The following is a 14,907-nucleotide window of genomic DNA, read 5'->3' as shown; positions in this document are numbered from 1 at the left end:
TGGGTCCTCTATCCTTTAAATTTTGAAAAGGTGACATTATTTTTAGGACACACAAAAAGTACATATCGTAAATCGGTGTGTCATTGTTCACATGTCATTAAGGTTCTGTTTTCTAGTAGTGAAATGTCCAAAAAATATAATTATTTTTTATCAAAATATAACGTTTGCCATCATTTCATATGCATAGGAAGGTGTTTATGAAGAAAATATATGATGTATTTAATTTCTCTTCTGTAAATCATAAATAAGAAAAAGAAAAACATAAAAAAGTACAAATGATAAGAAAGTCATTTTATATGGATTATGAACCGACAATGCAGCAAACTGAAAAAACTTAAGCCATCATCGTTAAAAACAAAAGTTAGGGACCGACGTAGTGACTTTTTATAAAGCATAATGACCATTTATGAAATATTCTCATGATTTCATTTTACAAAAGAATTAGCAAGTTAATACAGATTTTCTATGGTAATATCGTTAACCTGAAATTTAAATCAACAATATCAAATCTTATGATAAATCTATAAAGTTCATGGTTTTACTTTAATAGAATGCTATTTGGACAAAAAAGAACTCTTTTAGAATAAAAAAGCTTATCACTTACCTATCTTAAGTGCAACAACAGAAATTACATGGTTGAGATTAATTTCTGAAGAATATGATTCCATCTTTCATATCATTTCAGATTACTTTTTTTCATGTACGTGGCTCTTATTAATATGAAGTCTCTTTATTCTCTAACAACCAAACTATGTTCGTGGTTACTAGTACGTAATTGATTTCTACACACTTCTCCTTGTACATTTTCATCACCATACCACCACAACAAAATATTTCAAACCTGAACGCCAGTTTGAAAAAGATTCAGTGATTATGCCAATGAAATTGCTGTTTCGGGGGTGACTTCAAACATATTTACATCGTGATTTATTTTTAAACCGAACAAGGTTAGTTTTGTTTTAATTACCTGATCTAAAGCTGTACATGTCATTTGGCTATGTATGTTACATTTTGCAAATTAGATCGTTAAACAATTTTTATTAGATAATAATGAACAGGATTTTAAAAAAGATGATGTAATGGAAACAAAATACCAGATTAAAAGGACCCAGTAGAAGAGTATATATTGCAGGATACTTATTTATTAAGTTTGCTAGTTTTCTGTTCATGGAAAAAAATAGCAATAGACATTGAATCCACAGGACCACAGGAACAAGAGTTAAATTTTTTGGACACAAAAGGGATGAGTTTTACAAAACAGGCAGCATGGGTGGAGCGAAGCTTATATGAACAAAAGCTATATTAATTACTTGCCCTGACTTCTAGAAATATAAGATACTCATGCCGTGATGCGATTAGTATATGTGTGTGTGGGTGTGTTGAATACAAGTGGAACCGACAAGTAACCTAAACCGATACAACACCAGGTGAGGATTGTCCGTTAAATAAAGCCATTAATTAGGATGATAAAAAAAATTAAAAAATTACATAAGATACTTAAGTGTGTATCACAGCGTCACTGCGTCACTAACTTTAGTACATAACATTTTCTTAAACTAAATAAAAAAATTTATTAATTAAGATGATAAAAATTACATTAGTAAAAGTAAAAAAATTACATAAAATAAAAGGGTACCGTACTCTAAAAAAATTATATTAAAAATTAAAATTAGAAATCGTGATATTTGCTTGAATTTTCTGTTGGATTTTAAAAAGCAGTTATAGCTAGTTGTTGCGGCGGAAGATCCGGATGAGATGGTGTGTTCAAAATTTCTAGACCGTTAAGTATTTCTTGCTTTTCTTATTGTGAGCTTTTGTAGCCGGATAATTTTTTGAAGAATATTAACAGCTTTAGCCAAAGTACTTGACGGCATTTGTATATAGATGGCTGTGTTTGAGTTTACAATACCTTTTTATTGTCAATGTCGTGGGTAGGTTGTGGTTGAGAAGATTGTGATCGGTATGGTGGAGGTTTGGAATGTTGAAATTGTTGAAACTGATTTAGTGTTTGAAAAAGGTTTGGTGATTGGGAGAAATTTTGTTGATATGGTTGTTAGAAAATGGGTAGCTGTTCAATCGTGAGGATTGTAGCATGTTCTTAAACCATTGGTTGGTGATTCATAGTGTAGGTATTGGGGATGTGTTGTGTTAATGATATGGGTCGATGGGTGAATAAAAATGAGTGTGTTTGGTATGTGTGGAGTGTTTGGATGTTGATCCATTTTTGACTTTTGGTGAATGAGAAATAATAGGTAGTTACAAAGAAATAATTTGTGATTTTAGTGTGCAAATGTGTGTAAAACTTGTTAGTATTTATTAGGGCTGGCAAAATTGCACCCAGTGGTTGAGCCAAGGTTTTATTAAAGGGATATTCCGAAATAAAAAATTGTGTAATATACAATAAGAAAAAAAGAACTGTAATTTCATTAGATATAAAATTAAACTTTCATAACAAGGTTACATTTTAAAGTTCACATATTTCAGAACAAATAATCACTAATTATTAACCCTAAGTCCCTAATTTAAAAATGATAATTGGTGATTTCTATTTTCTTCAACATAATGACAAGAAATTGAATTTCAATTAACCAAAAAAATAATCACAAAATTTTTATTTACTTGCTTCACTGTAGCACTACTTTGATAAATAATCACCCATCACCAGCCACCGTGGGATTTCATAGGAAAACACCCACCGTCGATGACGAATCGCTGACAGAAGAAGAAAGGGCAGCAACAGCGAGAACATGCGTTGTAGGGGAGAAGCGAAGTCGCGAGTCGGTGTCTATCAATTTCTTACTTCCGATTTTTATTGTGTATTGGGCTAAAATTTGTGTTAATTGCTAAATTAAAAAAATTTTATGTGGACACTTGACAATTGGACTTAATAAATTTGGACTACTTCATAGGCTAGTTTGTATATGGATTTACCATTTGGAAAAAACCTTAAAAAAAAAAATTAAGGTAGCCCAAATAATTTTTTAGGGTTTAATGGCATATAAATAAAAAAATTCTAAAAAATATATAGTACTAAGACTTTTTTTTAAGGGACTCCTGGATCCGTCATTGATTGTTCCATGAAAAACTAACCAACATGTTACCAACCGAATCAAGAAACTTGGTAGCCAATATATTTGGTAGCCAACATGTTTGGTTGGTAGTACCGTACCAATTGATCAGTGTTGGTATGGTAATTGTACCAAAATTTGAATACCATGGTAATACCGTACCAACCAATTCATTTGATATATATATATATATATATATATATATATATATATATATATATATATATATATATATTTCAACTGTTTATTGTATTTAGTGTTTACAGTTTTTATAACATTATATTAATCATTTGGGCGTATTAGTCAATAGTTATTACCACGTTAAAGCACAATACTAAAACGTTACTTTAACGTTACTTCAGCAGAATTCTTTTGTAAACTAAAAGAACCACATAACTAATTTCTATACTACACCTAGAAATTCCGATGTCTTTGCTTATTTTTAAATCTTATAATAGAAAATTAAAAAAAAAATTGTTATATACCATTACCAATTTGTATCTACCAAACTTGTTGGTCGTCAAAGAAATTGGTACCAATAATAGTTGGTACGGTACACAGTTTAGAGAAAAATGAATTGTTACCGTACCAATTCCACCCCTAGTATTTATATGTAAAAATTAATTTTTTTGGTTGAATGTTTCAAACGGTCAGATGACCGTTACCCTCTTCTTTTTCCCCCGTTGTCGTCTGTAACCCACTTCACGTTGTACCACGACTACAGGAGTATGGAGTGTTGTTCACGCGTAGGGTTTGATGCCACATCATCCTTACACGAATGCTCCAAATGACCTAACAATTGTAATCTTCAAAGGTTATCGAATAAGAAAACGTAGGCTCAAAATACAATTAATTAAACATTGACGAGTCAAAGGAACAACTAGATCACTTGCTAAGAACATGAAAAATGCCTATTAGCCATCAAATTACCATGCTTAGCCGAGATGCCATGTAAACCAGAGCTTAATATTAGGATATTCAGAGTACAAGACAACCTTATAAGCAAGAAAAAATAATAAGATGATGAGGATAATGGAGTTGAAGGAGCAAGGTGGAGAAGCAAAGGTCGACGTAGGATGTTAAGTGTGAGATCAAGTTGTGGAGGGGGAAATAGAAATGAGGTAAGGCGAATTCAAATGTATTATTTGTTTATTCCTTCTTTCGATATGTTAACTAGGGTTTCTCAATGTTACAAATATTTATACATACAATTAAAATAAAGGGTAACATTGTAATTTTGATGTAGCTCTTGAGCTTCACAGTCTGAGTATTATGATAACCGATCTTGACTCGATAATATACTCGGTTAGCTAGAGTTGAAGCTCGATTCAACTTAAATCAAGTTGATTTCGAGTCGATCTCAAGTGTTTCACGAGTTGGCATGAATTAATTACACCACTGTGATAGATTTTAATAAATACCCTAGCTTTGAAATGGATTTTTTTGGCCCAACAGTCCTTATTTACTGAATACTTCTTTTAATATTGAAATAATTATTAAATTATTACTAAAGTTTACAATTTTTTATTTGGTAAAATTTAATAAATTTCCACATATCTTATAAATTAACCTACTAATATGTTTATTTCCTAATTATATCAAATTATCGAGTTTTTCACCCTAGTTGCTGATGACTCTTGCAAAACCATCTGCAATCCTAACAGAGTTTAATATACGAAAAGTGGTCTAGAAATTGAACAAATACCTTATAGCTTATATGTTTTGGTCGTATGTTGGGATATGGTTGAGGGTAGGGCTAAACACGAGGGAGGTAGGTTCGGTGAGATCCAAACTTGAGTTATCAGCAGTGCCGAGTTTATGTATATTGAGGGTGGGTCACTTGACCCACCTTTTTTTTATACATATAACAAGTTGTATATAATTTTTTTCTGACCCACCTCAAAAAATATGTGTGAACTATCTAAATATTTTTTTTTTTTGCAAAAATATATCTATTAAATTTTTAGAGCCTTTGTTTTATGTTTTAATAGCCCAACATTTTTAGGGTATAATCCAATATGTATATAAAGCCCAATAGATTTTAATTTAAAAGAAATTAATGTTAATGAAGAACAGTATCACAGCGGCACATGTTCGTTGTTCAACCAATGGCCCCCTTGCCCATTGTTGCACTGCGAGCATGTTTGTATGGAGTGGTCGTACCAAAAGGAAAGATCATCTTAATTAATACAACTTGATGTGAAATGATGATTCTTAGGATGATACGTCAAGGCACCGAAAAGCACTATGACGGGATGGGTATCTAAGAATGATGCACGAGGTGGTATAGTGTGCTGGTTTGTGAGTTGTAATGATGAGAGGAAAAAAAGACAACCAAATACTTTAAACTGAGAGTATTTTGGATGATGATTAAATTAAGATAGTGAGGAGTGTCATTTTTAATGGAGGTTGACTAAGATGCTAAGGAAGTGAGTGACCATGTGTGTGTGTGTGTGTGGGGGGGGGGGGGGGGGGGGCTTCTACCTAGTAGGTAGGTGGTAGGTAGAAGTGAAAGAGTAAGGTGTTCACGGTATTGTTGATGGTGCGTAATAAGCATTCAAAGTTTATTTTTTTGGGAGGTATGTGGGCACAAAAAACAAAATTGAATTATGTAGGTAGAAAAGTAATCATGGAAGGGTTTCTTGTCATATGCACCTCTGTTATCACATTTGAAATATTTTGTGGTTTTCCTTGATTGAGTTTTGATATATTTTTAGAATTCATGAAGTTTGGGAAAACATCATGTAATATCCCAAAAATAGTGATAAAAATTTTCATTTTATAAATCATTAATACCATACATCAAATGTCTCAAAACCATCCACGATACATTATATCAAATCAGAGTCAAAATAGTCATAAATTTAGAATCACAAGTGGGATGTTATGCGATCACGTCAGAGCCTTTACTTTCGTACCATAAGTACCAAAAACCATAAACATAAATCAACAACAAACAAGCTAAGTGAATTCCGAAAAGCACCACATACCATACATAGAGTTAGGCCCAACCCTAGGTATATTCCGACCCAACGTATAATCATAGGCCCAGCCATGGAGTATGTTTCAACCCAAACATGCAATAATGGGCTTAACCTGAGGGTTTCTTTCAACATAAACATACAATTATGGGCCCACACCTAAGGTTTATTTAAACCTAATTATAAAAACATGCAAGAGGCACAAAGATAGCTAGCATCCTACAATACATAATCTAGTGGGTCGATCTTGGTGCGTTCAACCCACAAGCACTGTGAGAAGACTCACCTCTCAGTCGAAACTCAACTGCTACTGCTCCCACTTCTAGAAATACCGATGCTATACACCACTTATACAGTTATGCCGGATAAGCCCTTAGCATTTCTTCCAAAACTAGGGGCCAGATCGAAAGTCGAATCAAGTCAAAAGTCAATGGTTAAAGTCAACAGTCAACATTGACTATAGTCATTGTTGACATCAGTCAACCTTCATACCGTGGGCATCATACATCGAGATAAATGGGCTTTTCCCGGTCCCCACATTGTGGCGACCTAAGGCCACGTCGTGGGATCTGGTTTTCCAATAGCTTAATGTGTTAAGTTGTTTTTTTCAATCCGAAGATCTTCAAAGCTTAGATCTGTCATGCCGTGGTGAGCAAACCCTAGCCTCCTTATTTTTTTAAATGGTTCGGTCAAGATGACCTATGTCACAGGCAAGAGGGGAGTATTCTTTATTTTTGAGCTCTAAAAAAGAGGTTACAAGTACAATTCTCGAACTCAAAACACATTCAATTGATTAGCAAGCATCCCTGTTTATAAACTATGGATCAGAGCTAAAACCCTAATGGGCTAAGCCTTGTAATCCATAGGCCCATGAATGATGTCGACCAATCATAATCGGCTATGTAGTAGCTTCGGGAACCTTCATCCTTCATTTACATTGCATGAACATCAACAACATACATGATGGAGCATCATGATCCATAGTTGGTCATCATGATGCAAGAGTGGCACATCAAGATCAATATGGCTCATCAACCATCATTGTGGCACATCATGCAATAATCATTGACCATCTTCAACTTCTGATCATCATTGAACAATATTGAGATTTATAGAGGACATTATAGCATAAGTGGCTCATCAAGGGATACCATGGCTCATTAAGGAACACATGTGGCACACCTTGCACCAAGATGATGCATTAAGCATGAGGATAATGAATCTTGTGCAAGGAATGGCACATCCTCTTCCATGTTGGCACACTTCCTTCACAGATGGCGCATCTAGGCTCCAAAGTGGCATATCTTCTTCTTGATGGTGCACCTACCTTTACAATTGGTGCACATTGATCATGGAGTGGTGCATCTACCTCCAAGGATGGCGCGCCCTCTTTATGGAGCATTATAAGATACTCTATTCCCTTCCCTAGTGGTCTATTCCTTTCCCAGGCGCTCCATACCCCCTTTTAGAAGATCCGTTCATTTGTCACATGATCCATTCATTTTCTGATTATCCATTCCCTTATCAGATGATACAATCATTTCTCACATGCTCCATGAACTCCAAGTGTTCCATTGAGTTTCAAGTGCTCCATCGAACTCCAATGCTCTATGCAAATGCTCTAAATGCTCAAGTCACATTTAGCACTCATCATTTAAACTGCAATTTAAAGTGTGGGTACTCCGGTGCTCTTGCTCTTCTTTAACCCTAAACATGATCATTGGCCTCATCAACCGATTGATTCTTTTGAATGGGATAGAATGCAAAAATAGCCAATGTAGAGGTTAATTTATGTCCTTCCTGTGTGAGTTCCTAAGTGAAGGGAATTTGAACCATGCTAAAAAAACTGTTGCAATAATGTAGAAAGAGATTATGGATAAAGTCTTCAGGGAACGTATTGTAGATACGTAACGAATAAGCTTGTCATTACAAATAAAATCTTTCTCCCAAGGTGTCAACATATTTGAACCACTTGCTTCATAGTTGACCCATACTGATTAGTTTTTGTTATATATTCATCTGCAAGGTAGATCTTGCAAATGTAAATGACTTCATGAGTAGAACAAAATCACTCTCGGCTTTTGTTGATGCTCTTCAAAAAAGTCCAATTATACAGTGAACTTCTTTCTAATTTGTTTCTGTTAATTTTACTCTTATTTGAATTAGTACATGTACGTTGCTTTGTTTAAAATAATCAGCTTACAGAAATAAAATGGTCATTTGAAATTCAAGCCATAATAACTAAGAGATAAAGTAGGGTATTAGTGGTTGATAATTGTTGACGATTACAGCTCATTTTACATACTGTTTTCTGCATTTTAGGTTGCATTCAATTTCTACTCTTATAGTATCACTCATGGAACTGATGGAAGGTGTACAACACTTCAAAATTCCACTAGAGGAGATAAATTTGGCCACCAGAAACTTTAGCGATGAAAATTACATTGGTAAGGGTGGATATGGAACCGTATATGCAGCAAAACTTTTCCTATCAGGGCAGCAGAGAACTGTTGCTATAAAACGGTTAAATGATACCTCTAAACAAGGGAAACGTGAGTTCTTGATGGAAATTCAGTTGCTTTCACGCTACAGACACAAAAACATCATATCACTTGTTGGGTTCTGTGACGAAAGTAGTGAAAAGATACTTGTTTATGAGTATGCAAAACATGGAAGCCTTGACAAGTATCTATGCAGCTCTGAACTCTCCTGGATGCAACGTCTCCAAATAAGCCTTGGTGCTGCCCGTGGCCTTAATTACCTTCATAATGATGTGGGACCCCAACATAGAGTCTTGCATCGCGATATAAAGAGCTCTAACATTCTGCTCGATGAGAACTGGGAAGCAAAAATATCTGATTTTGGATTATCAAAAATAGGCCCTTCAAATGTGGAGTTCACTTGTCTTTTCACTGGAGTTTGTGGCACAATGGGCTATCTTGATCCTGAATATCTAAATACTGGCGTTCTAACAAAGGAATCAGACGTCTATTCGTTTGGTGTGGTGCTTTTTGAAATCTTGTGTGGTAGGCTAGCAAATAGTAAATATCAAGATACGAGTGTGTTACTTTCTTCATTGGCGCCAAAGTGTTATGACGAAAACAGATTAGTTGACATTATACATCCTAGTGTAAGAATTCAAATGAAGGTAGATTCGTTGGACGTTTACTCAATGGTCGCATATCAATGCTTAAAAGAAAATAGAACTGAACGCCCAACAATGGCTTGGGTTGCAGAAAAACTTGAGAAGGCATTGGAACTTCAAGTACGTTTTTCGTGGAATACTCCATAACACCATTCTAACTCTATTTCCATCTTTTCCATTGAATAATTATTTGTTTTCATTTTTTCAAGGCTGGTTGCAAAGTAGAAAAATTTATTCGGATTGGAACATGGGGAAGACAAGGTGGAGATCCTCAAGAATATTGGTCTTTTCAACTTGAAAAAGACACTTATTTGTCGAAGATTACCATTGGTCATGGAAAAACAATATACTCTCTCACATTCACTAGTAAATATAAAGGGGGTGTGCACACTTCTAAAACGGTTGGTGGTGGGACCAATGGAGACAATGTTAATCCTGTGGTAAATAGATCTTAACTTAGCTGAAACTCATCAATACGCATTCTTTATCTTTGATTCAATAATAACAGTTATGCATACTTATGTAGGTCACTAGTGAATCTACAAGCTTTTTGAATTTTACTAGAAAGGTCAGTGGTTGGGCCAGTGGACACAAGGTTTCTCAGGTGAATGTATCTTAACTCATCAGCCAATCAATACGTATTATTTTTCAGTTTTCATTACAATATGACACTTGTGATGCTTTTCTTAGGTCATTCTTGACGATGATGAGCAAATAATTAGCATTGATGGGAGCATTGGTACTCGAGATGGTTATAAAACAATTTCTTCACTATCTTTTATGACCAACAAGAGGACCCGTGGACCTTTTGGTAAAGCAACAGACACTCAGTTTACTTTACCATGGGAAGAAGGCTCATTAGTCGGCTTTTATGGTCTTGCTGGCAATTACATTGACAGCATTGGTGTCTTTGTTAAAGCTTATGAGCAAATCATCAAAGTTGGAACATGGGGAAAGACTCAAGGTGTGGGTCCACAAAATCTATGGAGTTTCCAACTTGAGAGAAATCATCATTTGAAGAAGATAAACATAAACCATGGGGATCTGATATATTCTCTCATGCTCACTACAGAACATAGAGGCTTGTTACAAAATTCTAGACTGGCTGGTGGCTGGAAATTAGAAGAGACGCGTACTGAGGTGAGAATTTTAACTAAAAAATAACAAATACAGCCTTTAAGTTTATTATATATTGGGGTAGCTGGAAACATAGGGCTGCTACTCTGAGTAACATATAAAACGACATCATTTGGGCAAAATTTGAAAAGAACTAAGGCCTTGGAAAAGCAAAACCATGTTATTACTCTACCTTAATAATGTCAAGATAAAAATTTGTTTGAAGATGATTAAATGTAATTGAATCTTAAACAAAAAGAGAAACTGTTGACATTTTCTCATCGTCTTTTATATAATGCTAAGCTAAGGGCATTCACAATGAATTAAAAGATTTATTAGAGTTCAATTGAATGACAAATCATCATTTTACTTACTATACAACTCTACATTGATTTTTCTACATCAATAGAATATATATTTAATAGTTAAAAGGTTTTTTTTTCCTATGAAGAGTTCAATGACTATTGAACTCCATATTTATTGAATGTCAACATGACATCCCACAATAGAAGAGTTTAATCCATTGAATGTCAATTGGACATACTACCTCACTTAATTCTCCCATTAAACTATACATTGTGGATGTTCTAAATGACGGACACATATACAAACAACCAGCATAATGTTTTGCCATATGTGAAGCTTGTATCCATAGGCCCTGTACACAAATTGAGAGAGAAATTCCATTATTTTTACTACTATTTTTAGTAGGGGTATTGGTTAGCAATTTAACATATATATATGTGTGTGTGTGTGTGTGTGTGTGTGTGTGTTAATGTAGGTTATGTTTGATTGGGATGAGGAAATACGTGCCATTAATGGAACGGTTGGGCTATCAAGGGGAGATGATCCTGGTTGCGTAGTAATAACATCAATATCATTTGTGACAAACAAAAGAACCCACAGACCTTTTGGTAATGAACGAGGGAAGCCTTTCACAATATCATGGGATGATTGCTCTTTTATGGGTTTCTATGGTGCTGCTGGCTGGTATATCGATAAGATTGGAGTCTATCTAAAGGCTACTACATAAACTCTTCTCTTGACTATATTATTGTGCTCAACATTTTCACTACAACATAAGTACATTATGGTATGTTTTTTTCTAGAGGTATACAAGTCGGTATTTGAAGTACTTAGCAACGTCGTAATTGTAACTAAAACTTTGTAGTTGTTGGTAACATGTCATATGTATACACTATATTTAACAATCCTTGCCCGTGTATTTTAAAATATCTTTTTAAAAACAAATTTTAGTTTTTAAGGTAAAAAGTTTCATAGGTCATAACATTTGCGGAAACTAAACAGTCCCAAAATATTGCAAGAGGTTTAGTTTTTAAAAATCGAAATGTCAATAGGTATCATAACAAGAATCAAGTTTCCTACAAGTCGGGGTCATCTAAATGTCCTACACCTATAGTCCTTTAAAATCTTTAATCTAAACACACATCAAAATAAGTTAGGCAATGGATTTTACTAGTGAGTTAAAGTGAGAGGATATCAATCCCACTTACTTAAATCAAGCTCCAAAATTATATTTTTAAACTTGCGAAGATAGGAAAAACATTTGTTATCAAAAGAGCAATGAAATGAAAAAGTTAAGTAATAAAGTTAATTAAGAGACATGAAATTCATGTTACTACATCCTCCCTTGTCCATCTTATTGTTGGATTAGTGTCTAAGTCCATAACTATTTTGGTATGTACTTGACGCGATGGTGCATGGTCCTTTTGGGTTGCCTTCACCAAAGCAACTTGATTGGAGAAATAAATAAAGAGAGAAAGGTTATTATGATTTGTTAATATGTTATAAGAATAATATATTAAAGGAGAAATCATATTTGTTTAATTAATATTGGTCAATAATTAATTAGGAATTATTTTTATGATCAAGTGTAATTAATTAAACTAGAGGGGCTGATTTGTAATTATGTGATAGTTACAAAATAAGGTAAGGATTATCTTAAATATATGGTGAACGAATTTGAGGTGATAAGGCCTTAGAATTCGACTATGATAAGGATTCAAGGATTATCTTATGGGTTGCTTTTTGGATAAGAAACTAGATAAGGATAATGACTGAAACCCTATCTAAACACCTATATAAACACCCCTTGGCACATGAATTCGTGTATCCCTTCCCAAGGAGTCCTAAGGACGAATTCTAACCTCTCTCCTCTCTCTTTATACCTTCTCCATTTGCTCTTGGTGTTTGTAAGCCATTAGAGGAGTGACACTTGTGACTCTAAGCATTCCAAAGTCAATTCAAGGTGGAATTAGGATTGTTATTGCTACATAACAATCAAGGTATGTTCTTAAACCTTATTATATGTTGATATCGATTTCCATATGCTAATATTAGGGTTTATAGTCTTGGATTCAAAGCATGTACAATAGAGAAACCTAGATCCAAGCATTAGGGTTTGTATGAGCACATAGGATGTCTTATAACCAAAACCCATCAGTGGTATCAGAGCCTAGCTTGGTTTCAATTGTATTGATGCTTTGTATAACTGGAAAATTCGATTTTTTGGATTCTGGAGGCTGGACACGCCGAGTCCATGGCTGAACTCGCCGAGTCCATGCCTGACTCGACGAGTCAACTCGTCAGATAATGCTTATCTCCGGATTTCTTGCTGTTTTTGCATATGGATAGTTACCTTATCATGTTAGATCAATATTAATCCGATTATATGATATATTTGACTATATTTTTGATCTAAATGAAGATATTTATCAATTAATAAGATAATTCTTTCCTTATAATATAATTGATTAATTATTTTGAGTAAATTGATAAATTGTTTTGCAAGAAATCATTAAATAAATCAAATATGGATAATTATGTGATTAAATGTTAATTTAAAATTATTTGTTATTTGATCCTTGTTGTTATGAAAAGTTTCATATTTTCCCCTTTAGGTTTTATAGTTTAAATTTGAACCCAAAAGTTTTGAAGTTTTGAAATTTAAATAGTTAAAACCCTAATGTTTTGAAAAAGGTTTCAAAACTTGCCCTCAAGTTTTGGAATTTAAAAAGTTGATTAAAAGTTAATTAGGAATGTTAAATTCTAAAACCCTAGTAATGTTTTGAAAAGTTCAAATACACCCTTATGGTTTTATTAATTAATTAAGGAGTATAATTAAAAGAGATTTAATAAATCCATAAAAGTTTAGGTTAACCATTTAGTTGAATTAAAAGTGTAATTGTTAAAGTTAACCACATAGTATTTTAAAAGTGTAAAATACACCCTATACTATATATATAACATTAAAAGTCTAACATTATATATATATATATATATATATATATATATATATATATATATATATATATATATATATATATATGTATGAGTAAAAGTCAGTCTTACCGTTAGTAGGCCTCATTCATGAAGCTGGTCTATAAGGGGTGTTTAAGGAAATTGCCTATAAAATGACGATTGAATGGGTATCCACTCTTACCCACCGCACTCTTGACTAGTAGAGGGTCGTTAGCCGTACGGGTAGGATAGGACGAAACCTTCCATTATAAGTATAATGAAATACAAAGTAACTAAATGTTTTTCAAATTCCCAATCTTAGTTACTTAGGCAAAAGTGAATTGATGCAATTCCATGAAATTACACTTTGTGCCCTTGCGAAGACGTTAGTGGAGCGTGTGTGGTTTACCGGCACACTAAATGGTTCTAAGCAAAGGTAGCAAAGGGTGACTCAATGTTTGTCATAGTTCGGTGGAGCATGTGTGGCTTACCGACACATCGAATAGGTGACTATAACATGTGAGGGCAGCATGTAGTTTGCATGGTTATTCACACCCGCTTTGTGATCCTCGGTATCCCAGTCACAAACAAGAGGGGCATATCGAGATTTAAACGTGCCATTGAAAGTTCAATGAATCTCAAAGGATCTAGGAGTTTTCATAGATTTAAAACTTAAATTTCTTTTTCGTTTTTCATGGTGGAAATTAGTGAATCGTCATTCACTTACCTTCAAATATTCTTCAGTTTGGGTTACGGCATCCCTCTCCCGAGTTGTAGAATATTATGTTGGGTCCTAGCCTTAGTATTTCATTTGGGTGATTTACTAAGGACTCAATCTATCAACTAACTTGAATTCGTTTTTCTCCCGTTTTGTAGATGTCAAAGTTCGACAACTATGGTCTTCCCAAATCCCGTGGAACAAGCATTCCACATGAAGATGATATTCCACGATTTGATCGAGGAACAAGAGATCATGCTTCACTTCCTCCTCCTCCTCCAATTATTCTCCCTAACCCACAAGTTCAAAGGCTTGAAAACTTCAAGATCACTCAAGCCCTTTTGACAAGTGAAAATAAAGAAGGAAAGTCGGTGTGTGCACACGTCCTAGGGATGAAGTCACACTGTTGGGATCCGTTGTCTGTGAGGAAATGGCTGTTGATTGGGTTCTTCAGTCACTTCCTAACGCATATAGTGAGTTCGTAAGAGAGTACTATATGATGAACCGCAACGTGACCCTTATAGATCTCACATATATGCTTATTGCTGCTGAATCAGCAATGGTTTGGCGCAATAGAAAAGCAAAGTTGATTGGTGAATCTACCTTCGAGACCTCTAT

General features: G+C 34.2%; 1 protein-coding gene across 1 annotated transcript; it reads left to right on the top strand.

Moving 5' to 3' along the window:
• The first annotated feature begins 759 nt into the window (after positions 1–759).
• On the top strand, positions 760–11,523 carry LOC145012794 (uncharacterized). The gene is made up of 6 exons (XM_078971589.1): positions 760–947; positions 8,372–9,314; positions 9,404–9,634; positions 9,721–9,798; positions 9,885–10,334; positions 11,092–11,523. Exons 2-6 carry the CDS (start codon positions 8,406–8,408, stop codon positions 11,341–11,343), a joined length of 1,920 nt encoding a protein of 639 aa, XP_078827715.1. The 5' UTR covers positions 760–947; positions 8,372–8,405; the 3' UTR covers positions 11,344–11,523.
• Positions 11,524–14,907: the final 3,384 nt, after the last annotated feature.

This window comes from Lactuca saligna, chromosome 8, assembly GCF_052625555.1.
Source record: "Lactuca saligna cultivar CGN05327 chromosome 8, ASM5262555v1, whole genome shotgun sequence".
Lineage (NCBI taxonomy): Eukaryota > Viridiplantae > Streptophyta > Magnoliopsida > Asterales > Asteraceae > Lactuca > Lactuca saligna.
Note: the sequence above shows the minus strand (reverse complement) of the source record. Positions and strands in the feature narration are given on the sequence as shown.